Genomic DNA, 27,370 nt, shown 5'->3' on the forward strand with positions numbered 1-27,370 from the left:
ATACCACCCTGCTAACCCGTGTGCGCATCCCGCTTAACCGTGTGTGTCTGCCACGGTGCCGGGTGCCATGAAGAGGCCGTTTGCCGATGGAAGGTTTTAAAAATAGTTTAATCTCAAAACGTTTCTCCGTGTGCTCGCATCTCGCTCATAATCACACCATGGTATTCATTAGCATTAGCAGTAGGAAGGGGAAAAAGGGAAGGGTGAGAACAGTACTATTGAAATCCATCTTGAGATTTATCATTTTTCCATCGGTTGAAGGCTAAGTTTATCTACAATCGGCATGGATTACGCAGTGAGAAATGACAACAAAAATGTCTTTATCAAACGTATGCAGGTGACAAACGTCAGGTAACAGAGCCAAAATTAGATAAGACTTACAATATATATCATCACAGTGTGTCCCTTTGCTAAAAATGATAAAATTGTGTAAATGCATAATCTACAGCTTCCCAATTAACATTTTATAGCAGATGTAAAGCGTTTTTCGAGCAATCAGTCCCTTAAACGTCCCATAAAACGCAGCGTTTAAGGAACGTTTAGTACAATGAAACGCTTGCTTGTATGCAGTTATTTATATCTGCATAATGTTTGTTGTAATCTGTTTGTAATCCAAGCTGTCAAATGTCAAAGGCACAAAGTGATGATTGACATAATTTATTGTAAAAATACCGTTTTATTCACCGTTTATTTCGTCACACTTATTACGTGACAAAAAGCGCGAAGAAGATTTATGCAATTTATGCATGAATTTTCACTGGAACCTTTTACACAACAAACAGCACACGCTATGGAAAGGAATGAAGATATACCGCTTTATTGAGGCACCATCCGGCTCGGTCCCGGAGCTTCCACATGCATGTTTTGCTCATAACAGTACTCGGAATATAAAGCCCGCGCATCCTATTTGCACGACTTTTCGTCACTTTTCGGCTTTTCGTGATTAATTTTGACCGGTTTAAACTGAGATTTAACATATAAAAATATCACCAGCAAACACATGTTCGATGGTTGATCAGCGATTTAAGCACGCCACTAGTAGTTTCAATCATTTTTTAAAATAAATTATAGCATTTATTTTCGACTAATTGTCAATTGGGTTATTCAGTTGTTGATTAATATTTGGAGTGACGTTTTAAGCCATAATTTGACAGTTTAAAATTGTTGACGTTTTGGAAAACGTTTTTGTTGTTATGTTTGTGCAATATACCTCTAAAAACACATAAATGGTAGTAATAAAGCCTATAGCACACATCACACACTTACACCGATGTAAACAAATTCAATACTTTTCTATCCTGATGGCATACATCTAGTGACCACGGCCTCAGCAATCATTTCTTTACTGCTATCTCATTATCGCCATGCGGCGTAAAGTTTGATTTCGAAGATTTTCCCATACCAACCCAAAATCAATGACAATTTTGCTTTGTGCATTGTGCGGTTGATAAGATTAGCAAACCAGGTAAAACAAAGAACGATACCAGCGCTTGTCTATTGCATGAATACCCATTTGCGAGCGTGAACATTCTGCAAGGATTCATTCTGCACCCTATGAACGATACTAAACCAAACGAAAAAAGCAGAACTCAAAATTAGAGCATCCAATAGCTTCATAAACCATAAAAACAAGAGAAAAATTCTATCATTTCGCACATCGTGTCCGGTACCAGGGTGCAAACGAACGGCACTAGAGAACGTATTTGTAGTTCCTCATTATAATGAAGGGCAAAAAGACATAGATTTTCATTCGTCTCAATCGTCCTTAGATGACACAAGCGTGCGGGAAAAGCACAATCGCCACGTACGGTAGTAATTTTGCGACCGAATAACAATCCCGTTCACAACACGCAAATGCACCAAACGAGGTGGTAAGTTTTGAGGTTTGGGGGCACACGGCAAATATACACCTCCCATTGCCAACCCGGTTAAGAACGGGACAAAAAAAGGTAAAATGTTCTTCATTACTTTGGTGTGTATGGGTCCAATGCCACCAGAGGCTGATACGGGAGACGGTAGCGTAATATTGTGGCGCTGTGTTTGTACACGTAGGAATATCCGAAGAGAATCCAGGGGCTTCAATTGTTCTGCCAATTGGTTTTGCGTTGTTTGACCTTGAAACGGTTGTGTGAAACGGCGTCGATCTGGCGATGTGTCGGGACGATGGGACTGCTCTGTTGCTAACGAGCCTTCTCAAGCGTTTTAAGCGCTTTGTTTGTGTTGGTTTTTGTGTTTTGCGGGAACACGGTTCCTGCACGCGTACTTTGCAAGCGTCCAAGTGGAACGCAGTGTTAGCTGCGGTTTTTTGATGAAAAAAAAAGAAAACGCAGACGTTGGTACGGTCCACTGGACGGAGAAGATTCTTAAAACAAAAAAGGAAGGGACCAACAAATGGACGCCTTATTCTCCCCTTATTCGTCGACGTTCCATTTCTTTGGCATCGGGCAGTGCATAAGCACAGGCGTACTAGGCGTGAGAGGCTAACCCTGAGTGACTGATTCCAATCTAGCAAAACGCTGTTTGCTTCATTCGGGTTGGTTATCATCTCGTGTTTACTCAGCAATATGAATCTGTAATACAGTAGTACAATGTCGTTAAATGTGCATATTTTTTTTACATTGCTTTACAAGAACAAACCATTCCTAAAACAAATGTCCTCCAATAAAGTGCTGAGTTTAGCTGAATCCTGAAGAAAAAAAACTCGCAAACAAACCAGCAACATATGAAAACACCCGGAACGTGTAGACAAGCGGTCTACAAATAGTTCACGATAAAAATGTCACCCATTGGAAGCATCCCTTAGTGCACACATACACTCACACATGTGTGTCCTCGAGCATCCAAAACTAGGTACGGTGAGGTCACTGCTATGCTGCAAGATTTATGGCGCCAATTAGCAAATCCTTGGTGGGATATATCCTTTCATCGTGTCGTCTCATTTCATTTGTTGATTGTGTTGATTAGAAAGCATCGCACACACCGATATCTGTCTAAATAGTAGTTATTTGCGTTGTTTGAAATATATTACTGGAGAAAAACAATTTTACTTTGTTTCTAAATAAACAAGCTCATAGCTCACTGTATAACACTTTCATTTGAACACCTTTGTGTGTGTGTGTGTGTGTTTTTCTTTTTACGATAACTCGCTTCAATGTTACGGAATAAATAGATATATTATTGTTTCCGCTTTGTCTATTTTGTTATGCGTTTTTTTAACACTTTTCTAACGGTATAGCACACACATTCGTACTCACATGCACGCACACTAAAAGGGCATCAAGTTTTTGACTGTGGTGTAGAGGAGAAAAGTGTGGCTGATTGAAGAGATGGTGAGATACGCTGATCTTTCGCTGCAGCTTGACCGTTAGAAACAATGGGGCGCTTAAAGGGCAATGAACACAACCGTAACGGACCGGGGGTTAGATATACACTGGCATGATGGGTACGCTGTAACTCTTTCTGAGGAATACAATCTAGGCTGGTATTCCTATTTCGGGAGGTTCTGTGAGGGTTATATTGCCATGACAGTACTCCGCGTTGCACCCGGAACGATACCGTTTTTTTAATGCTTTCCTCTTTCTCGCTCACACACTATCTAAATTATAGCATACACACACAACCACACATAATGCACATATACACAAGCACGAACGTAGATCCGCCTGTGCACCTATTGCTTTTTCCCGAGATATGGCAAAATGCAGCCCACGAGATGACATACGGAAACTAACCTACAAACTACAACCGGAGACGGATGACGCAGCTTACAACAAGGCACTACACCCTGATACTTTCCGGAGGGTGAACCGTTACTTTAATTCACCACCACTGGAGGACATCTCCCGAGCGGTACACCACAGTAAAACCGTCCGTATTACCCACGGCAGAACTCGGGGCGTCGTTTTCGGGCAGAAATCAAAAAATAAATAAATAAACCCCTCCAAAAAAACCGAAGCCGTACCGTACGTACCAAGCAGTGAGTGAGGAACCGTTTGATATCCGGTGTTGCCAGGCTGCGTCACACACAGGCAGTAGTGAAGATCGGACGAAACAGTGGGCAAAAAAGTTCACACGTTCACTATAGAAAGCCGCGAGCTGGAGTGCTGAGCAGAAGATGCACGTCGTCACGATATTCCGCTAGATTTGATTGTGTTTTCGTTCGGTTTCGACCCTTTCGACACGGCCACACAACACAGTGAACCCATCCAACGGAATCAGTGAGGCGCCCTCCACTCTCATTTGCGGAACGAAGCTGCCAGGCTTCGTGCATGTGTGTCGGTAAACCGGGTTAGGTATGAGTGTGTGTAACAAACATATTAACAACACACACCAGTGCGCATCAGCACGCATTAAAAGCAACACACTCATGTTCATGTTCTTCTGCGTCAGAGCGACAAAGTGAGCATGATACGGTGACTCTTTCGTTTAACGAAGCCCAACAAATCCCAATAAACATTTCAGATGCTTCCGATGAGTGCTCGCTACCGTTCTTTTTCCTTCTTGTTAAATCCTTTAGCTTTCCTTCTCGCTTGCTCATTCTCTCTAGCATTGAAGAACGGCACTCACGCTTAGGAACTCACTGGATGTTACCACATTCGTTCCAGATGGTGTACGTTTATCAACACCGCCCATTGCCAGTAACAGTTTCCATGGGCAACAGTCGCTCGATTAATTGATTATGTCATGTTAGGCGGTGGTGTATGGAAAAGTATCGGGAATACTTAAGTATGGTTCCCAGATGGATTCGCGCCATCTCCAGCTATTGTTGAAACATATATTGAAATCTAATGAAAAATTTCAAAATTCATGTTTTTACAAGCGGCAATTAAAAATGATTAATATTCAAACGGTTATCAAAACAGTTATTTGATTCAACTTAAAACTTTTTCATAGTGCCTCAACATTTTTGTAAAACTTTTCCTGTCATTCAACTCACTTTTGCAGAGTTCAATTCACTTTTGCAAGCGTTACCACAGGTTTTAATTTGGCATTTTTGGTAGCTCGTGTTGGCACTCATGGTTCCGGTTTACAAGTTTCCGTGCTACACTACTTGCTACAAATTTCAGTTTTGCAAACATTTTCCAACGCGTTGAAGAATTTTTTCACCAAAGGGACTAACTACAGTGAAGTCTCTCTAAGATGCACACCAACGGGACTGCCATCTTAGGGAGGATTCCAGCTTAGAGAATTTGACAAATAGTCAAATTCTGTTGCTGAGCGATATTTCAATATAAACAAATCATAAACTGACGTCAACTCAAGTCCTCAATCAACACTTATAAACTAAAATTGCCAACTTAGAGAGAATTTGTGCGCAAATTGTATGTGCAGCTTGGAGAATCCCATCTTAGGGAGGTTTTCCATCTTAAAGAGACATGAAATGTATGGAAAATGAAGGGACTGTCAAAAGTGTTCATCTTAGAGAGACTTTCCATCTTAGGGAGGTGACAGCTTTGGGAGGATTTACTGTACTAACTTTTGTACACTCTGGTTAAATATTCGTTAATACGTGAAATAACACAAACGAACCTTACCTGTTTCATAGACCATTGTCTAATGCTCTCCTTTTTGTGCACTCTCTTGATTCTCACCCTTACTTTGAGCTGTCAAAATGTTTGCTTTGTTCGAAGTATTCGCTCAAGCCAAGTTTCCATCTCTTGCCGCAAGGGACTAGCTCACATTACTAAAGACAAATTTGCAATGTGTTTATAAGCTGTTATGAGTTCCATAATTTATAACATTCTAGTGCAGGGCATACATATTTTGGCTAAAGTTTGAAACAAGAACCCCCCCCCCCACTCACGGTCACTCACCTGAGTGACTTTTTTTCGTGCAGGGTGGTTCGCAATCGGTGACGTGTTTTTTTAAATTATGTTTCGAGACACAGACAACTGAGGGCATGGCCGTCGAAGAAGAAAATGTAGCAATTGGTGCCATCTATCGACCACAGGTCAAAGATTGGCGATCCGTTGGATACCGCCCGAGTTATGGGGCAAAGTTGGGCCAAAAATGAGGAAAATTTTACGGTTTCACAAACAGGGTATGGAACTTGGTTCCTCGATGAATAAATCACTTTTCACTATGCGAAAACCTCCTTACAATTTAATCGTAATTGTAAAAAAAAATCAAATTCAGGCAAAATTGCATAGTCTCCGAACCACCCTGTACGAAAAATTGACACGCAAATGAGTGACCGTGAGAGGGGGGGGGGGGGGGGGGGGTTCTTATTTCAGACTTTAGCCCATATTTTAACAAAAAGGAAAAGAATGGGAAAATATAAAAGTTTCTACGAACGAACTGTTAACTGGATCGTTCAATAGCAATTAATTCACAACTAAGTAAACGCGTCTGAAACATGAGCTAGAAGAATTCAATTGGCTTGTTTGCTTTTTTTGCTATGCACAAATTCGTTTGTTTTAATCTACGCACCGTGGATAGCACTCCTATCGAAAACGAAGTGATTCAAAATTTAAAACCATCCCACACTAACACTTGTACATCGTCTATACATCTGTAACGCCAATGGCACTCACTGGAAGTGATGCAACAGACTCAATGCGCTTGCTCCATCCGGGAAGGGTTGTGAGAAAAATGAAACGGGAATGGCATATTTACGACCAGAGAGATAGAGAGAGAGAGACTTTCCGCAACTCACTCTCGATGGAGCACGCACGGGAACGAATTCGCAATTGCATGCGCTTCCAAGTTGCTCCGAAACGCCGTAGGTGCGTTGGTGGTAGAACTGATGAAGCTTCTGTTGACCATGAACAGACGGGAGACGCACCGTAATCTAATACAGCGGATGTGTAGTAAATGGATGCAATGTGAAGAAGCATCCCGTACCGTGTAATAGGTCACCATGAGCAAGGTTAGACATCTGTTGTCAATTACGGGAATTTTATTTATTCAATTCGTTTTCATAAGCGAATCTCGCCGTACGGCTGCTGCTTTGAGTCTGAATTTTGGAACGTTGCTACAAATGCTAGAATGTTTCCAAGGTCGTTGATATTTTTAGTGTGTGAGTGTTTTTATTTTATTGTACCGAAATAACTCAAACAGACAAAATAAACAATAACGATATAATTTTATAAAAATAAAGTGCGTGAAGTCGGATTTGAAACACCCGACCTTCAAAAGAGGATATAAAGAAGGAAAAGGAGTTGTCATCCAACATTGGCTAATCGATATAAATCTCCAAATCCCTTCCTTACAGTATATTTAGGCCCCAGAATGTAAACCGTAAGCAAAGCTACCGTGCACGAGGAGCTGGACGAAAAATGATGAAATAATGATTAAACTCTTCGATCCACATCGTGAAGTGATTTCTAACGTAAAAAAAGTTAGACGATCCCAGAACAGTGGCGCAAATGACCGGGAATATGTACAAACATGATTGATGACCTAGAAAGTATGTGCATCAATTTTGGTGATAGTTCCCGGATCGTTTGGTGCTGTCCGGGAAAACGATCCCCATCTACCCAGCGCTCAATTATGTTTGACGTTAGACACTTGAATGCACCGGAGCGCGCCAGGAAACGAATGTCAGCAAACAATATTTTTGCCAGATAGAATTACCCACACGAATTATTTAACGCTTAAAAGGTGAGTTCGATCAAACAAAACCTCTCAAATTCCGTTTCGTTCCGGTACGACCTGATAGCTTGCTGTAGTCTGCTCGTGTATACACAGCTCCACGCGCTCCACAGCTAAATCACGCTTGTCATAATTGGTTAAAATTCACCAGTTCCAAAGATGGCGAGAACCTACAGGGCCACACACATTGTGGATCATCTCCACCTGTTCTCCACGCGTCCCCTTCTATACGTCCATAACTTAGCCTGTTTGACGTTTGCGTCTCGCATGATATCGTCTCGCATTGCCTCGCTCGATCCACTTACCGGCGACCGGAGGGCCTACACAGATCGGCCGGTTTGTCCCGTTTGCAAAAGATTCCACATAATTGCATGGTTCCGGTCCAATAGGCTAGAGTTATGTCAGCGTGTCGTGCAATTGTGTTGCCATTCAACGAAAGGTTGATTATGCTGACATTCGTCCCGTTCGTCACAAGCGGGCACACCGACATCTAGGCACCGCATACACTGAAGCACCACGGTACGTACAGTCAACTCGGGCGTATTATTTTTCTCGCATCTTGGAGTTTGTTGATTCGACTTCGGCTTCCTTGCATTATACGTCGGTGGGAAAGGTTCGTCTAAGAGTTATCCGCACATCAGTGATATTTTAACATGATACGCATGGGAAGAACCCTTACACCCCATCGGCAATACAAGCCCGTGCTGGATATTATGCAGATCACTTTCCACCGATACGATCAACAAAACTGCGTATGTACTTACTCTTCCTGCAGCTCGATACCACTGTCATCGTGCGGTCCTCCCGTGCCCGTACCACCGTCCAGCGGATGGTAGCCTCCGGAATACTGCGGATGGTACTGGTGATGGTGGTGATGGTGCGGTGCATGGTGATGCGGATGATGCATCCCGGACAGTCCGGTGGTCGGATAATGGTGATGCACTAGATTGCCGGGCGGACCACTGCCACCACTGTACACGGTCGTGTGTCCTGCACCGGCCAGCACGGCCGGCGATTGAAAGAACTCCCGCTCGGCATGCTCTGGCAGGGGTGTAGGCGTCTCGAACACGAGCGTTTCCACCATCGAACCCTTGGACGAGCCGAACGATACTCTGCGAAATGAAAACGGAAGGTAAAAAGGCACATATAAACAAGATCGTTAAATGGAAACTGGAATAGATTTTATTGCTTTATCCTTTATTGGTATTTTGTTTTTTTTTTTATATGCTTTATGTGGTGCACCACAAATTGCGGGTGGAACTAACTTTTGCAAACTGGAATTAACCCATAAATCAGCTTAAAAAACACAGACGGGTTGCAGAACATCGTAAACCTAACCGATGATGTCATTACACCAGACACAAGCGAACAATATGCATTATTATTGATGGGGTACGTTTTATTAGCGCCCGCTAGTTCACCGGAAGCGGCGCGAGTCTTTCACACAACACGATCTGTACCCAATCCCATCTGGACCATTCTCGAGTCGAGCGACAAAAAAGCAAACCTTAATGTTTTACTAGTATAAAAGAACTCTATGATGCGTTTGGTTTGTCAACAACGTTAAAAAAAACGTTTCATTACGTTATAAATTACAATTCTTTACGCGTGGTTAGCTACTAATAACATAATAAATATCAAGTAGCTAGCCAATTGCAAACCGGGTGAGTCTTATGATTGAAATAGAAATAAATCACAACTGTCAAATATGACAGCTTTGCTTCATATTTATCTGAAGTTTAATTTATCTGTCATTTCTGTTTGACATTCTGTTTTTCTGTTAACATCCAAGGTGTTTGTAACATACCAGATGAATTTCTATCAACTTTGATGGTTGACATTTTTGGATGTCAACATGTCAACATTTGGATGTCGACAGGGAAAATGGAAATGTTGAACTGTTGTGAATTTTGTCGTTTTCAGCGGCACAACAAGAGCCAAAACTCGGTCTTTTTAAAAATATGCAGTTTTCGATTGTCTGTAGACAATTCATTCTTGACATTTATGACTTCTTCAGTAATATAAAGAAAAATCTGTGATTTTCGGTAGGACTCATCAAAAATCGGTAGGAATACAGATAAATCGGTAGTTCTGGTCACACGGATCTTATCCTTGAATGGCAGAGACTGTCCGCCATATCTCCGTCTTTGTTTTGTTTATGATGTTGGATTGGGACCGGGTTCAAATCCCATCCGAACTGTCCCCCCGTAGCAAGGACTCACTATATGGTAAAAATATCCTGCTATGTGGTAAAAATAAGTCTAGTAATGTTCTAGATTTCTAGCCAGAAATGGCCAGCGTGACCTGTAAGGTCGTTAAAAGCCAAGAAGAAGAAAAAGAAGATGTTAAGTTTATGCCTTGTTACTGTTGATTTCTTTTGACAGTACTTTAACTCAGGCATCGAGGTGGTTTTATGTGGCCCGCGCATTTAGTTTCAAGCCAATAGCTCCATAATATAAAATGTTATTAAGAATTAAAGGGGCAAACCATACAAGGTTAATACAACACTAAAAAATAAGAAAAAGAGACCATTTTACTTTTCAAGAATCCAGCAATGCGTCTAATTCGAAACAGACCGGATAAAAGGAGCTTTAATACATTCATTATTATATCAATGCATCCTGCAATGTGACCCGCCAATCAGTTTTTGATTTTAAATGTGGCCCGAAGCTCTAAAAGATTGCTCAACCCTGCTTTAACTGATGTACTAGACAGAACTACTGCTGCTTTATTTGTTAACAAATCGTAATGTCAGAAATGGTTCCAACATGGCGATTCAGATGACATATTTCATTGAACATAAAAAACACACACAAACAAGCATCTATCTTTCTTGGCTTAACGACCTCTAAGGTCCTTGCTACGGAGGGACACGGTCCGGATGGGATTTGATACACGGTCCTGTCGTGTGGAGCTGGCGCCGTTTAACACATACACCGGGCCCAACACAAACAAGTATATTACAACAAAAAATACAGTTTGTTAAAAGTGACTTAAATTACTCAAACGAAAAAATAAGGAACAGTCAAACTCAATTGCTTCACAATTCCATCCTCGTCTCCATCCTGATTTTTCCTTCGCGTTCCTTTTCTTTCATTTGAAATATTAATGCAACCGGTGAAAAGTTATTTACTTTTCCATTTGGCTTTTAGTGTACACAAAATGAAGAAGAAAATCCACTAAACCGTCAGACCATTGGTGGATGGCGTCAAATTATGAGCTCATAAAATCTCATCTTTTCCAACGCTCCAATCTTTTCCTATTGCCCTTTTTTTACTCACGCTTTCTCTCTCCCTCTCTCTTTCTCTCTTACTCCAGTAACATTCAAAAGCAGAATTTCGTACACAATTTGCTAAATTTTACATTTATGATATTTTGATTTTCGCGACTGAAACCCCGCGTCCCGGTAGGTGGCGTCGTCCGTCCGTTTCGTGAGAACATTATCGTACCAGGCGGAATTTAGTTTGCGCCGTCCCGTAAGAAAATGCCCGAAAAGAAAACCCAGTGGGGCGAAAAAAAAACACCCCAACCGACCAATACCCGCCTTCCCAGCGGAAGGGAAAGCCGCTACAGAATAGACGCGCGCAACACCGGGCGGCAAATGATGCTAAATTTATCTTTATTCAATTTCAGATCCAAAACCGTTTGCGGCTGGCGGCATTCCGGTTGGAATTGGAATCGGTAGCGCGAAATGCAACGAAGATTTGGCGCGTGCCCTCCCTGCGTTTCCTTTTTTAACTCTCCTCGCCCTTTCCCTTTTCCCCTTTTTCCAAATCGCCCGCTACAGCCAAGGAAGGGTGAAACGGGTGTGAGTGAAAGTAAAATAGCAAAAGCAACAACATAAAGCACGAATATTTCCACTGACGAATGGAATGGTGGAATTTCAAAGCCTGTATTGACAGGTTGGGAAAAGGAAATAAAGCAAGGCAGTGTTTTATTTCTAAATATATGTATATAAAACGTATCATACGACTGCACCACCATGCCGGAGTCCAGCATTGTCGGTACTGTTCGGTTGCGCACGGTTTAATGTCTAAACCGTGCGTGTAAAATGCATTTGCCTGAACGGTTAAATGGGTGTAATAACACAACATCGGACGCTCAAGATGTATTTTGTATCAAAATATGCAATCATTCTACAGCTTCAGCTGCTTCCTGCTCAAGTATGATTCATTTGAAAGCCTAGAAACAATACTTTTAGCATCATAAATAAGGGGATCAGCTTGAAGTTACTATAATTTTTCGACAAAACAATTAACAACAATATCGTATTATCTAAAAAACTCAAAAAAACATCAAACACTCAATTAAAAAAAACACAAAAAATTAAGGAAGGGTTCCAACTAGTGTTGGTTGAATCTGAATGAATGCTTGAATTGAATAATTACAATTGTAACTCTGAATCTCTATTATGATTCAAAGATTCATGAATCCTCATAGAATCCTTAGTGTACCCAGAACTGGATATCTCGCTACCGATAAATAAAGTCGTGGAAAACCAGAAACCCCATGGCCTGGTTTGCTGTTTACTGGACTTGGTTAGCTATTTGAGGCTTTGTTTGGGTTTATTTATCTACAGTTGGATAGTTAACATGACGACCCGGGTGGAATTTGATACCGGACCAATAGTGTAAAGCCTACCACCTGGTCGCCCACTTAGGTTATTTCTCGTGACCTCTAGCATAAGAATAATAATTTTTCTGAATCCAAACATGTACAAAATATGTAAAGTCATAATTCTATAGCGATTCGTGGGCCTATTACGATTGATGGATTTTTGAGGAACAACGAATCTTCTGGGAATCGATTCATGATACGAATGATTCTTCACTGCAGATTCAAATGAATGACTCTGTTCATAAGATTCATCAAGCCAGCCCTTAGCCGAAGTAACATCTATTCCCTCTATGTACTAGGTACTAATTGACTAACTTCGATTATACGTAAAAATCGATTAACTTTCTAAGTTGAATTATCTGTGGAAATCGATTGAGTTGTACTATAAATTACACAGGGAACTCACCGGAAGTCGAGATACTCATTTGAGCTAAATTTTTTATTTACCTTAGGAACTCATCTCAAGTTCCATTGTGTGTCACCCCAATTTAATCGTAATTTAACCAGAAATGTGGACGTTTTAAAAACATCCGTCAAAATCCGTCGATCATGTGGCAATCGTGTCAACGGTACCGTGTTGCCGTGAACGTATCTTCGATTGACTCCACGACGCTTGAGAAGACATTTATGGGAAATGATGCTAAAAATAACGCTCCTCCGAAATAACCGTCGTCTGCGGAAAACTACTGGCTAATATCTTCCATTTATATATATATAATCACCTAGACGTAGGTCAACCATCACCATCCTTACCATCATCTTGCTGGACGTAACAACTGCGAAAGGAGAAATGGTGAACACAGCAACCCGAAATCAATTGTATCCGGATAGACAACGGTGGGGTCGGAATGCCAGAAAATGCAACAGACAATTCAAACAGACGTACGACGCCGGGTTCATAAAGGCTTCCACCGAACGGCAGTGTTGCCAAATCCGTGCCGACATTAAGATTTTACACAACTTATTCCAGAGTGTTTAAACACGGTGTACCATGAAATGCATACCGTTGATCCGTTCTTTCCCCCCTTACCCACACGGAAACATTGCTTTCTTTTACCGTAGTATGCTGACGAGTAGTAACAGTTGTTAAATAGACCTATTTTTGTATTTTTTATGCCTTGAATTATGTGCTTGTGTGTGTGTGTTTGTGTGCCTGTCAAAATTACCGTCATCGGGAGGAAGCGGGTTTTGAGCATCAACGAGCTTGGGAGAAGGCAGAACTTTCTCCATCATTTGCGCCCCCGACATTGGTTAGCAAATAATGGTTCACAGCACCGAAGGGGGGGGGGGGGGGGGGGGGTGGAGAGGGGAAGGGGGAGAGCTAAGATTGAAAGGTGGGCAACGCAGCATCGATCCGTTCCGATTTCGTTGCAGCTTGTCTTTTTGGAAGCGTGAAAGGAGAAGGCGAAGGTTGGGAAAAGCTCATGGTAACAAAAAAAGCACACACACACAGGCTGAATTGGTTGCTGCAATAGGACGGATCGATCTGTTCAAACCCACTTTTCTTATTTTCTCACGACAGACGCACCGCCGCAAAACCCGGCGGTTCTCGTTTCGTGTCTGAAGTACACCCGGGTACGACACAGCCCACCAAAGGGAATGGGAACCATTTCCAAACCCCCATCGGTTCGGGAGTGTGAAAAGAAGGCAGAAAAAATCTCGGTACGAAAAGAAAGAAAGAAAAATACAAGGAAAGAAACACCCACCAACCCTGGTTTGGCCCCTTCAGTTTTGAACCGATGCAATAATCGGTGAAAAGCAGACAGAAACGTCGACCGGATTTTGATGAAGCGTGATGAGCTGGAAAAAGAAAAGCATACGAGAAGCTGGTCGTAGGGAAGAGCCAGGAAGCGGCAGCAGAGCGAGTGACGTGAAGTGGCAGCTAAACGACCCAAACGGCTCGAATTCGATCGCTCATTGTACGAGCAAGTTAATCGATCATCAATATCCGGCCCGCCATTATGATAACGTACATCCATTACGCTCCACCCTACATGCGCGTATTTGCATGTGGTGATGGCTTGGTATAACGTGTATGGTAAAAAAAATCTCATTTGTTCCACACACACCCACACAGAGAAGAAATTCCATGAAAAAAGCAAAACAGAAATAAAACGAAGAGATACTTAATAAACATTACTTTTTTAATGCTTTTTTGGCAACACTGCCAAATTTTGACTTAAATGTCAAAACAAAAGTAACTTAAATTTATGCATGAAAATTTCACGTCAACAACGCAGTTCAGGCGGAATGATTCATCTAACGTGACAAAGGTGATGACAGGCTTGCGAAAAAAAGGGGTTAATTAAACACCCGCGGAGAATAATTGTCATTCGCTGGTTAGTTGACAAAGCGCTACAGCACAAGATAGCAACTGAAACGCCCGCAATTCTTTTGCGCGTACAAAAACAAACAGAAAAATGTACAAAAGCAAAAAAAACAAACACCAAAACAAACCATCTATCGCATTTGACATTCATTTAAAACATCCCAGCTGGTATGTTTGGTGATATTTACCCCGGGGATGGAAGATGCGACGATGGTTTAAAGTACGTTCAATTGAATGAACGATCGTGTAGGCGGTAGTCTGATGCACATCTGATGACATGATCGTTGCACCCGTCGCGCCACGGGTGAGAAGATCGGCTAGAGACCTACCGCGGTTGTTTGTCTTATCAGTCCGGGGTAAAAAGGACAAAAGAAAAACAAAACAAAAAATCCCATTTCCCATCCCGTAAAAGCTGACAGTCTAACGCGAGCGACACATTGCAAGTATGATAATTGGTACTAATCGTACCAAACGTTCAATCTTCGTACGTACGGTCTCTCTATCGAGAGATCGTTAAGTGTCACCGAACTCCCCATTTGAACCTGATGGACAACTCCGGTCCGTACAGTGTTCGCTATTTACAATTAGGGCCGCTGTAGCCGTGCCGCTCCATCTCTCCAAGGGGTAGGTCAATAGTACCTAGCCATTGAGAAGATCTCCTCATCCAGATGTGATTCTTTCTCCTCCAATGCTTACGCCGGTTTGGAAGATTGACGCGTATAAAGAGGAGAGAGCAGATAAAAAAAAACGGGAAAAGAGTCTGCAATTAAATCATACACCTCGGATCCGTGCCGAGTCGATCAAATGTACGTTTCATAGTGTATGGCGGGAACTAGCGGACTGCTCGAAAAACCCGTCCCAGGACATTCTAAAGACCTCGACAGTACCGGGGCGAAAGTGTACGTCAGTTTTCCCAAACATCCACCAAGAAAGCGGTATAGGGGAATCGGGAGCACCGTAACTCGCAATAATTTTCCTCCAGCGAAAGTAGCATCCATCGTCTTCTTTCTAACTTCAACACGATATCTCGACAAACAAGCGGCAAACATCGTCATCATCATCATTAAACAAACCGATCGCAAGCAGATCAGCTAGTTCCTATACCCCCGCGCCATCCCATCAAAACAAGTACGTGCCAGGCCGATGCAGCCGTAGAATGTGGCCGCAAGCCTGCCTCTACACCACACGGGCCTGGTAAGATAAACGTCCGGGGCGGAAAAGCCCCATTACCGTTTCGTCGGGCTAAGGGGAGAGAAGGTGTTTCTTTTTTTTTACTATTATTGTTGTATAGAGAAGCATTTTTCACCTTCTTCTGCTATTGCTGCTGCTGGGAACCACGATGCCATTTCCCACCCCGTAGCACGATGAACTCTTACGGCAAACTGGCCAAGTGGTGGTGCAAATGCACAACAATCGATCGATCGAAGCACAATTGCGCAGGAGAACCAATACTAGCTTCTGGGGAAGGGGGAGTCTCGAGTGCACTCAATACTTGGTTGTGTCTAAATGTTGCTTTTTGACAACGGTACACGCAGCGCGAGAGGGAACCTAAACCTTTACCACCATAATTGCAAATGCAAACTGCAATTGATTGCAGATGATGGGACGGAATCGCAAAATGTCTGGAAATTCGTTACAGTGTATGACAGTGCCTATAGTTCAGGAAAATCCCAAGGTACTTCAATCCGTATACTATGTTGAACGAATGGATATAGAAAAAAAACTACTTTATACACTTCAGAAACTGCAGAAAAAAAATTTGACTCCACAACATTGAATCAACGAGAAATGCGCATTATTCTTAAACATCCCGCGATCAGTATGCAGATTGGACTATACGATCCTCCCCAAAAAAAAATCACGGCCATCTTTCTAACAAACCTTTATAGTCTACCACCATGATTATTCGAATGCTTCTCGCCATAAACGAATCGTGAGTGGTACAATAACACGACGAAGATGGAATACGAGACCGAAACAATAATGCTGAACGATATAGCCAACATTCCATATATGAGTATCATCAGACATACAGACAATAAAGTTATTGATAACCATAACCTTGACGCCATCCTTGAAGTGCCTCCGAATTTTGGGACTAATTCTTCAAGAGTCCCCAACTTGGTTGAGCACCTTAACAAAAGCGTATGTTAGGGTGCTCTAATTGGTTCAACACATCCATTGTTTATACATGACACACGCGTTTTTTTGGAGGTTTTGCGTTTGAATGTAGAAACCTTTCAACATCGCGCTTCATCTTCGCAAGGTGCTCTGTCTAACCAATGTTACACACCGACGCACTACTGATGTCATCGCTGGATGGTGTTGTGGATTTTTGTTTTTGTTATTGTTTTTTGCAGCTACCAAATTAGCATATACTGCTAAAGTTTTGCGCTCGTCTGTTTACACCAAGCAGCTGATTGAACGGTGAGGTTTAGGGGTTTTCGGACGCATTCGCTTGTTCTTGATGGGAACGATAATCACACACCCACACTCGATCGCCATAAAACGAACACATCCCAATCCAGCAATGGCAATTGAATTTTCTCGTTTATTGCAATGGCCGCTGGGTGTGCTTGTTTGTAGGATACCCAACCTGGTACGTAAGCGAAGGTGGTTTAATTTTTCCCAATAGTTTTATTTGGTTTGAGAGTTTTTGGTATGTTTTTTTTGTGCGTTTCAGTTGCTCTGGCAGGCATGGCTAGCTTCCAGGTTGGAACGTTTTTCCTTTCGAGCTGAGTTCGCTTCACTCAACATCATTTTAAAAATAAGGGAGACGGAGGACTGGTTAGAGGAGTAGGGGTTGGGAAGACGGTGGGTGACTCACCTGGGCAATAATGGATGCGAGTGTGTAGCGTAAGCATACACGGGAAAGGAGAAGAAGAAAAAAATATACATACACGGTAAGCAGGAAACGGTAAACGCGTACAGAACAAACAGAACAGAGCAGTCAAACACCGGAATTATATTGTTAAAAAATTGTGGAGAAAAAAAACCTCAATGAAGAATTAATAGAAAAAAGCCGGACAAGAGGCAAAAATTATTATTCTTATAGAAAAACATTAACAACTGCATCCGCGACCTATTTGATGTATCTGAAAAGGGTTCTGGTTCGCCATATTAAATCCCGCTTTTGGGATATGTTTTCGTATGTAGCATATATAGCGAGCTGTTAGACATAGCAAAAAAAAGATTGACAATCGTTGTAAAAACCCCAAGAGCTCGGAGCTGCAGGACAATCGCTGTGCCATCACTGGACTGGAGACCTGTGCCATCATGATCCCTAGCGGTGGATAGCCGTACCTGTTGCGATCTTATTGCCATTATCTGTCAGATCTGACTGACAGCTCATCTTTGTTTGTTTACAGACCAGCATTATGAATCGTGGCAACAGGAAGGAAGAAGACATTACTAGTATTTCATTGATCCATTCTAGACTGAACAACGTCCCCCACTAAACACTTACCATCTGGTAAGCTGAGGTTAGTTTGTTGTACTTATCTTACTCCCTACCATAATTCTAGTTTGACTAACCTGGACCCAGAAATTACCAACCGTCGATCGTTTCCCTCCATCCGCACGAAGAAAAGCCTGCCAGAGCTTGACCTGGAGCTTGAGGTTCGGTTGTTTACGCGTGTGCATGTAGTTTAACGGTACCCGGTGCCGCTTCTTTCATCGAATTTCCTCCTCAAAAAAAAAAGGAAAACAACAACGAGCGAGCGCATCAGTACACTTCGCGCCGTTGTTGCCTTCCATCAGTGCCACAATTCGGCACTGCCTATCGGCGAAACGGACTCTTCGACAGCCGACCCCGAAGGGAAAGTGTGCCCGCGTAGTTTGAAATCCCGGCGATGCGGTTGCGGTACACTTTATTGCGCCACCATTGCGCGTACTGCTACCGTTTAACGTTTAAGCACACCGAAATGGCCACAAAGAATCGTTTGCAGTGAACGCTGGTGCACAGGAACAACCTACTTCCCTTTTGCCCTGGGGGAGGATGAGGTGGTAAACATACCGTAACCTGGATATTGAAGGGTTTGTTTCACTCCGCAAAGCCTTTAAACAAACGATCGCAGTATGTATGGCGTCATTGGGTAAAGATTTAGTTGTTTGATGGTGGAGAAAAAAAAACAAACGCATGCTCCATGAAAGAAGGTGTGTGAAGGGAGGTTCTTGTTTCAACTAACAAATTGAAATAACTAATGTGTAACGGTGATACAGAATAACAATGGCCACCACTCGTGTGGTGTATAATGTGGAAGGTAAATTTAATAATTATTTAATTTATATTGTTTAAACTCACATTAAAAAAAAACTTCAACGTTAGGTCTAATGCACGGATCAAACGATTGATGAGCTAATAGATTTGTTTAGCAAGCACGGGTTACAGATAATTTCCCTTCGTAGCGCTCTCTGGTGGAAAAAAATATCTTAAACGTTAAAATATATCAGTACAATTCCACAAGAATATATTATGGTGCACCTAACCGTAACAAAAATGTAAAACATGCTCACACTATTGTATTAGACAGGGTGAGATTGTGCAAATAAAAACAAACAGATGAAAATAACAAAAAAAAACACAAAATTGAAGCGTTCTCTTTCAAAATCTTCTCGTTTTTTTAAATCTCTTTCATTTATTCCCCTTTTTCCAGTAACACATACTGTTAAACAAATTTGCTCGCATTTTCACGAAACTTTTTTTCGTGTATAATTACAAAATAAATAGAAAGAGTACAGAGGACGCTTATTGGAATGGTTTACACTACAAGTGAGCAAAGTTGCATATTTCTTAACATTACGAAAAAAATTTACACCATTAAAATTTTGCCTACATCAAAGAACTGTATGAGTTTTGATAATATTTTAAAATGGTTAGATACATCCCTTCAACAGATAAAAACATCCCTTTAAATAAACCATTTTCCGATCACTATTCATTTGAATAATAAAAAAATTAAATTCATAATAACTAATTCCATTCACGATAACTAATTCCAACATCCAAACTCCAAAAAACCGCTAGCAAATGATCGTTAAGCTACTGTATATATTAATTACTTATTATTGATTTAAACTGTTTCTTCTTACTTTTCACAACATAAAGGGAAGACAGTTGCGAAATTTATTAAAAAAGATTACATTTTTTTTTCTTCGTCTTTCTTATTATTCTTCTTCACCATTTCAATAATAACCAATTACAGTAGACCGTCGATTATCCGAGGGCGGATCAACCGTGCCCCGAAAATTGACAGTTGTTCAACCGTGGTGAACATTTGTACTGATGTCAGGATGTTAAAAAGTATTTGATGTGTCACACGATACATCATGTTGTTTTTTTGATCATTAATTTATTTGGTCCGGAATTATTTCCATTTTATTATTAGATAACGTCCAATCCAACAAATCCGTCACATTCAACATGCTTCTGGAACAGGACGACCAAGTATTGGATTGTCGGAGTATAAGTGACATTGACATTCAAGGGACTATTATCCGTGGAAATCGATTAACCGGAAACAGTCAGGTGTCGCACACACTCAGGATAATCGACGTTCTACTGTATATCACTTGGTAAAAAGTCCATATTTGTTACGAGAGGACGGAATCTAGGTAAGATTCGATCTAGAACCTTTGGTGCATTAAATCGAGTGCTTTAGCAAGTGGCCATGGGAGAGTCTCCAAATAATAATGACAAAAAATGCTTTGAAAACAATCAACAACAAATTGTTTGACCGAAGCCACTCAAAATCACTCACGTGAGAAACCTTTTGTTTCAGTACGCATTAATTTTTGGTGTAAACCAATTCTGTACCAGTTGATGCATACGCTTGACATATTAAAATAAAAGAAGCAATAATAAAAATATGAAAACGCTTGTTCAAATATAATATAAAAAATTACTTCTCTCTTCGGATCATTAAATAAAGGGCTTAAAGATAGCATAAAACTGTGCATAATCTTGTTGGTTTTAACGACCTCTAAGGTCACGTCGGCCATTTCTGGCTTACTAGACTTATTTTTACCGCATAGCCGAATAGTCAGTACTTGCTACGGGGGGACGGTCCAGATGGAATTTGAACCCGGTCCTGCCGTGTGGACCGGCGCCGTTTTTCACATACACCAACGGGCCGCCCCTGGTAAACTGTGCATAATTTACATACCATAACCCGATAAAGGATCGTTTAAAAATCCAACTTATCGGTCAAATGTAAACTTTTTTACCATTACGATCAACCATTAGCTATGAAACGGTGCCTAATAAATAAGTAACAAGCAAACAAATATTACTACAACATACCTAGCGATAAGGTTGTTGAATAACAAACTTACATAACACAAGCTTACGTGTGCCATGCGAAATTATCAACATTTTGCATCAATGTTCAGCGTTGTTCGCTTAACCGGATCAGTTTAAGCCGCTTAATGTTCGAAACGAAATGAATATTTCATGCACGAGAAAAAACATTGCTCCAGCAACATGATAAGGATTGTTTACCCAAACAAGAAAGGTGAGCGTGTTTTTGTTGGGTACTGCTCCACACCTTACCACAAGGTGTAAAGAGTGTACGACAAGCAAACAATAATAATGTGTGAAAATATGTTTTTGCTCTTAACAAAATGTCACCTGACGAGAAACATTAGCAAGCAGACTGTAAAATAAATGAAATGCAATTTTAAAAAACAAACATACTCTAGCCATTCTACGTTTCCTTCGAGCCGGCTGTTTAGCACCTTCTGGCTAATTGCCATACAGTAAAAAAAAAATAAACAATTAAACATCATCTTCGATTTTAACACCCTTTTGTTATGATTCATCCATTCCCGTTTTTCGCACCGTTGCTTTGCGAACTTTTTTTTACTCTCTCTCTCTATTCCCACTGCATCATTCCGTGCTACTGCATCTGCTGCAGCAAAGTTTGCTCGGTAAATATTGCTAGAAAGAACACTTTACGAAAAAGAAAAAAACAATCCTGAATCGCGCGCAACATGCATCACACAAACGCAAAAACACCCAACAGTCGTGTGACCTTCAATCTGCGTACCGCAAAAAAAGGAAAATCATTCAAAAGATTGGGAAATATTGTATGTATACTGGGTGTGTTTTCTAATTTCTTTTTGCGATTTGAGGACACACTGACTGCTGCAGAGCCTGGTAGGTGCCAAGTACGAGACTCTGGTACCACGGGGCAGGATAAAACGGACACAACGCAGGGCGTTGCATTTGTCCTTGAATCCTTAAAAGCCCCATTTAACGAGTGTGAAACCACTCCTTAAAGAGTGAAGCAAAAAAAAATAACAGGCATGCGGGCAAAAATGGCAGGACTGCACGGACGTCATACACGATTTCGTCTTATCGAGCGCATTTTATTGGCATAGCACAGCCCCACCCCGATGACAGGCGATTCGCCTTTGCTGTTTCAACTAATGCGCCTCCACCTACATCTCTCGATTGCCTTGAAAATAAACGAGATAATAAGCGAGAAAGAAGAGAGAGAAAGAGAAAAGGAGAGAGAAGAAGGTTTGGGAAATTGGTTCGAGGCGTAGTAGATGGTTTGGAGCATTGCCAGGATATTTTTCGAGCAGTGTTCATTTTTAAGCCTTCTTTGATGTACAACAGGCCTGTCAAACTCTTTCATTCATACACTACATTTTTAACTTTTTTTAATGATCGAACGGTGGAGTCTATGATGGTTTCAAGCTGCGAATGGAATGTTTGATTTTTTTCCAGCGAAGAAACCCACAAAGTTAAAAGTAAACGTTAATTATTCCTAAATTCTTTTTTAAAATAAATTGTTTGATCAGAACAAAAAAACAATTTAAAGGGTCATACATCTTGTACACCTTTTCACATGCAAATTTCGAGGGCTGCTAGAATGGTAAATTACATTAAACAAGGGAAAATATTACTCTGTGTATACACCAAGGCAAAATGATACAAAAAAAAATCTTCCTCAAAATCTTTCAAGAAATAAAACCACAAGGACATGACAGCTGAGATTTCCTCAAACTCCATCCGTCACTCAAATCCTCCAAAGGACGTCTTAAATCTAAAGTCTCACTTGCTGGTTTGAGGTATTCCTTAAATTTTGTCTCTCAAACTATCACTTACGGCGATCATACTGCTGCTTTTTTCGTCAACACTCAAAAATTGGGATTCAAGAATACAAATATAAATAAATATTTCATAAGTTAACAGAATGCATTTCAAGGATTGTAGTTAAGTTACAAATTTTAAGTTGTGAAATAAAATTTACACACAACTTGTGTCACACACAGTTTGACAATACAAAAAACTGCTCGAATGGGTAAATGAACAGATCCTTGCTGTAATGCAGAAACTGTTTAGTTCCGAATAAAATGTTCATTTTAATATGTATGTTGAGAGAAACAACACCAGAAGATCCAGATCATCAGTCACCAGAAGCTTTCTCCTCGGAAAAAGAACAAAAGTTTTATATCTGACATTTTGGTTTACGATCTTCCGGTTATTTTGACAACCCTGTCAACCCATAAGGATAATGGTCAGTTTGCAAGTAGGCATCAGCCTAAGTCTTACCTTTTGAGTGTGACGTTCTTGTTACCGCCAAGCTTGTTCAGTTTCACCTTCTTACCGCCACCGGTTGTGGCAGAGCCCGAACCACCAGCACCAGTGGCCGAGTCCGAATCACTGCCAAGGGAAACGTCAGCCGCACCACCACCGATCTCGGACGGTTCCAGTGGCAATGGTGCAACCGCTGGCGGTTCCGACCCCATCAGGTTCCCGTTCAGACTGTTCATCGTGCGGCAGTTGCCGTTGGTGCGCGTGCTACTGGTGAAGGTGCCACCAGACCTCGGTAGATCGGTGACCACCGGAACAGTGCCCTCACCGGAACCGGTTCGACTGTGGGCGTTCCACTCCTGGTGCGGCTCAACACACGTATTCCGCAGATTGTTTGCACTAACCAGCAGCCGATGGTGCTCATCATCGTTCTCACCACTGACGGCTATGTAGCCATTATAGTAGGCACCACCTCCACCAGTGCTGGTGTGGTTACCACCAGTGCCACTGTTACTGCTACTACTACCGGGTCGTACAGGACCCGCACTTCCGACACCGTTCGTCGGTTTCAGTACACTGGCCAGCTTCGGTGTTGGACCCGCATGATTACCGTTGGTCGGTTTCGCGTGCCGACCGTTCGTTACCAGGATGAGATTGTTGAAGTTTTTGTCACTCTTCACCGCACCACCGTGCCGTGACCGGCCGTCAACCGCTTCCCGTTCGTCGTCGTCTTCGTCTTCACCGCCAGCCGATAGCAGATTGGTGCTTTCGTCACACAGATCCGCCTCACCGTCCGGTTCGTCCTGCCAGCGGGTTTGACGCACCTCTACACCTGCACCACCAGCACCAGCACCGACCGTTTTGACATCCGATCCACCACCGATCAGCTGATAGCGATGGTTTGCACCGTGTTTGATTGTTGGCTTGATGATGGAGCGCACCTGTGCGACACTGGACGTACTGGCCGTGGTGACAGCACCGGAACCGGAACCAGCGTTACACTCGCGCACGATCGTAGCACCAGCAGCACCACCGGTAGAAACGGTACCACCAACAACAACAACACCACCACCACTACCACCTCCACCGGTTGCGGTTGCTGTGGTTGTTGTGGTCAGGTTGAGGCTTAGATTACGCGTTGCTGCTGCAGCCGCTGCGGATGGCGATTTTTCCTCGACTGGCAGCATGTAGGAGAGCATGTTGGCAGCAGTGCAGCGAGCGAGTACGCTCGCATGCAGTTGCAACTGCGCTCACGCGTCAGCAAAGATGCGGCGCGGTGCCCTATGACAGGAAACACCAAGATCGGAACAGTATGTGTGTGTGTGTGTGTTTTATGAGTGAATCAACGGGAGAACCAACAACAAAAAACTAAACCGATATATTTAGCACGGGAGTGAGTTCCCCGTGAAGCTGCCTGTTAACGTCACACCGTGAAAATATGTGTGTATGTGTGTATCGATGGATGAGCGGGAAAGGTGAGGTTGATTGTAATCACATGCACACACACATACACTCAGCCACCAAAGAATCGTTTGAAAAAACGTTCTTTACACGAAACAAAAACACGAGATTTTAGAAACAGCACCTTGAACTGAGATCGGTATGGTAAAGACGCACAAAATTGTTTTTGATTGAAATACAGATTGTTACCGATTGGGCAAAATGGATGTTACTATCGCACTTTTCTTTGGAGGTTCTAGCTTTGTTGGTAGCGTTTTTCTTACTTAATTTGCCTATCGCGACACGAAGAACAAAAATGTAAACACACTCGTAAACACTTTTCACGCACGTACATAAACACCGTCGGAATTTGTCACTGATCACCCTGTGCCGCTGAGCATGTGGGGCGGAGGAAAAGGAATCACACCTGACGTTAACAGGCACCGTCAAGGTGTGAGTTACTGCCCGGGGAGCTACAGATTATCTGTTTTGATTGAGGTTGATAGTGACACAAGCGGTTTTGTAGCGACGCTGACATACGGGGTTTCGACTACCCGTACACTAATGGCGGCAGTACTACGTTTGCTCCAAGCAACAAAAACCAAAACAAACATTCACTCACTTTTGTTTTCTTTCGCTTCTTCCTTTTCCCTGCCACAGCAATGTACTAAACACACGAAACACTCACCAACGTTTCAGGACGCGCGATACAGCGCATCCGCTGTACTTGGTTTCTCTTTTTTTGTTGTTGCTTGACACACTGTTCGTTTTTGTTATCGAACAAGATTGACAGGTAGGATCGTGACGGTAACAGAGACGCCGGGGGTGGCTGCGTGACGTACGTAACACAAAATCTGCTCGACTTTTACAATTGCAATACACTGAACGGTACCGCGGATGAGCAATTTTTATTAACAGCCAACACGAACGTACACACGAACAGTACTGTGCAGCATCAACGTTAGTGGTGTGACGTTTATCAAATGATTTTTCAACCGAAGGGATGCGCTTCCTGCCCACATTTTTCTTTTTTTTCAATCGGTTTTGTTTTGTTTTTCGTTGAATTCTTCACAAACGTTATCCTTTACAGCTTCCGCCTCCACAAGGACGTCAAATGTAATGGTTTTGCGTCAATCTGTACACACACCAAAACAAATCCGGTTTTGTTAACAATTCGCAGTTTTCTTTCCCACACAACGACTGTTAGGAAACTAGGACTTGAGTAACGCGTCAGCTCTGTGGGAGAGATGGAAACGAGATACAAGTATTAGACATACGCAAATATACAACACATGTATTATACATATACATAAATATACACACATTTCAAAAGTTCATTCCTAAAAGCGATATGAAGTTAATTTAAAAGTGTATAACCGTCTCTTGTGTACTAAGAGTTCTTTTTAGTACTGTCCTGGAATAGACCAGCAGTAGTAAACCGGATTTTCTATCTTGCACTAAAAATCATTCAATCAAATCATTTTCTTTACTTGATCGTGTGGCTTTTATAGAAAAAAATCCGGGCTCAATACGTAATAAAATTGTCTATAATTCACCATTACCTTTCTATATCTTTTAGACTAAATATTTTAGATTCGCGTACATAACATCTCCATTCATAGTTATTAGATCTGTTAACACGATACGAGCACTGTACGAGTTTTTATTAAAGTGTAAGCAATTTTATACATTCGACCAGGGTTGGCAAACTTTTTTCGAGCAGATTTTTGACTTGCTTTGATGGATATCACGAATCTTTTCGCTTTTGTACGGATAGGTATTTCGTTTTTCGGAGCGGCTTCGGTGAACATGGTAGCGGGGCCAGCTTCTACAAAGCAGGACAGGCGATCAAATCCCATCTAGGCCAAATCTCCGTATGCAGAACCATTCAGCCACGGATAAATGAAGTCGTGGAAAGCCAATAATGGGGTCTATGATACCTTCCACTAGTTTTTTTATATGGACTTTGACGTTTGGCGGTTTATTTGCTGCATGTTTTCCATACAAACCGCTCAGCAAAATAAGCCTGCGTATTTCAGATTAGAAAATTTTTCTAATGTTAGTTTCGATCAGCTGCTCGACAAATGTCAAAACAAGGCATTTTTCTAGCAGGTCTGAAACAGGTTAGGCCATATTTGATTCGGCTGAATGTTGATTGAATTTGGATTTAAAACAACAATGAAATTATATGAGTTTAATTATGTTCAGCTTTTTATGAAAAATAATACAAATTTTTACTTGTGCTACGCCTTTATTCCGAACTACATTTCGACGCTGTAATTCCTGTTTCGTCAAAACGCGGATCTTCAAAACTGCAGCCTAATGTAATTCTTTATGTCAAAATGCTAGGTCCTTGAGGAATCCTTGCATGATGATATTACCTGTCAACAATTTCCCGCTCGATTCTGCTCGATGTTTTGACAGATCCGGGCTAAAAATTTTAGCTTTCTAACTTAAGGTATCATAGACCCCAATGGCAGGAAATGTGTTGTAGTGCCACAAAAGGAGAAGCAGCTTAGATGTTTACCGCTTGGTATCTTACCAATTTTGAACTAATTTGATAGCTAATACTAATATGAACTAATATTAGATAACTAATATTGTTTAAAAATTTAACTTTTAGTGTACTAACATAAAACAGAGTATTAGTTTCAAATTGTCAAAAGTTTCACAATGTCACGCTGAAACACACGTAAATGTCAAACAACGAATTAAAGCCCTCATAAATTTCAATACAAAAAAAAACTAAAAGAACGCTCCACAGATTTCTTACCCAACGATTTGAAGGATATACCCAATGTAATGAATTTTTTTTGTATTAGTAAAATTATCAACCAATTAAAAAAAAT

The 27,370-nt window shown here is 41.6% G+C and overlaps 1 protein-coding gene across 2 annotated transcripts in view; it reads right to left on the reverse strand.

Moving 5' to 3' along the window:
• LOC125764778 (serine/threonine-protein kinase minibrain) overlaps positions 1–27,370 on the reverse strand; it is a 62,851-nt gene that overhangs the window by 24,239 nt on the left and 11,242 nt on the right. For both annotated transcript variants that reach the window (XM_049429363.1, XM_049429353.1), the window contains exons 3-4: positions 23,100–25,757; positions 8,358–8,705 (exon numbers count right to left, since the gene is read on the reverse strand). In XM_049429363.1, coding sequence (XP_049285320.1) covers positions 8,358–8,705; positions 23,100–24,280 — 1,529 coding nt within the window. In that variant the 5' untranslated portion in view covers positions 24,281–25,757. The remainder of the gene's footprint in view (positions 1–8,357; positions 8,706–23,099; positions 25,758–27,370) is intronic.

Source organism: Anopheles funestus, chromosome X, assembly GCF_943734845.2.
Source record: "Anopheles funestus chromosome X, idAnoFuneDA-416_04, whole genome shotgun sequence".
Classification (NCBI taxonomy): domain Eukaryota; kingdom Metazoa; phylum Arthropoda; class Insecta; order Diptera; family Culicidae; genus Anopheles; species Anopheles funestus.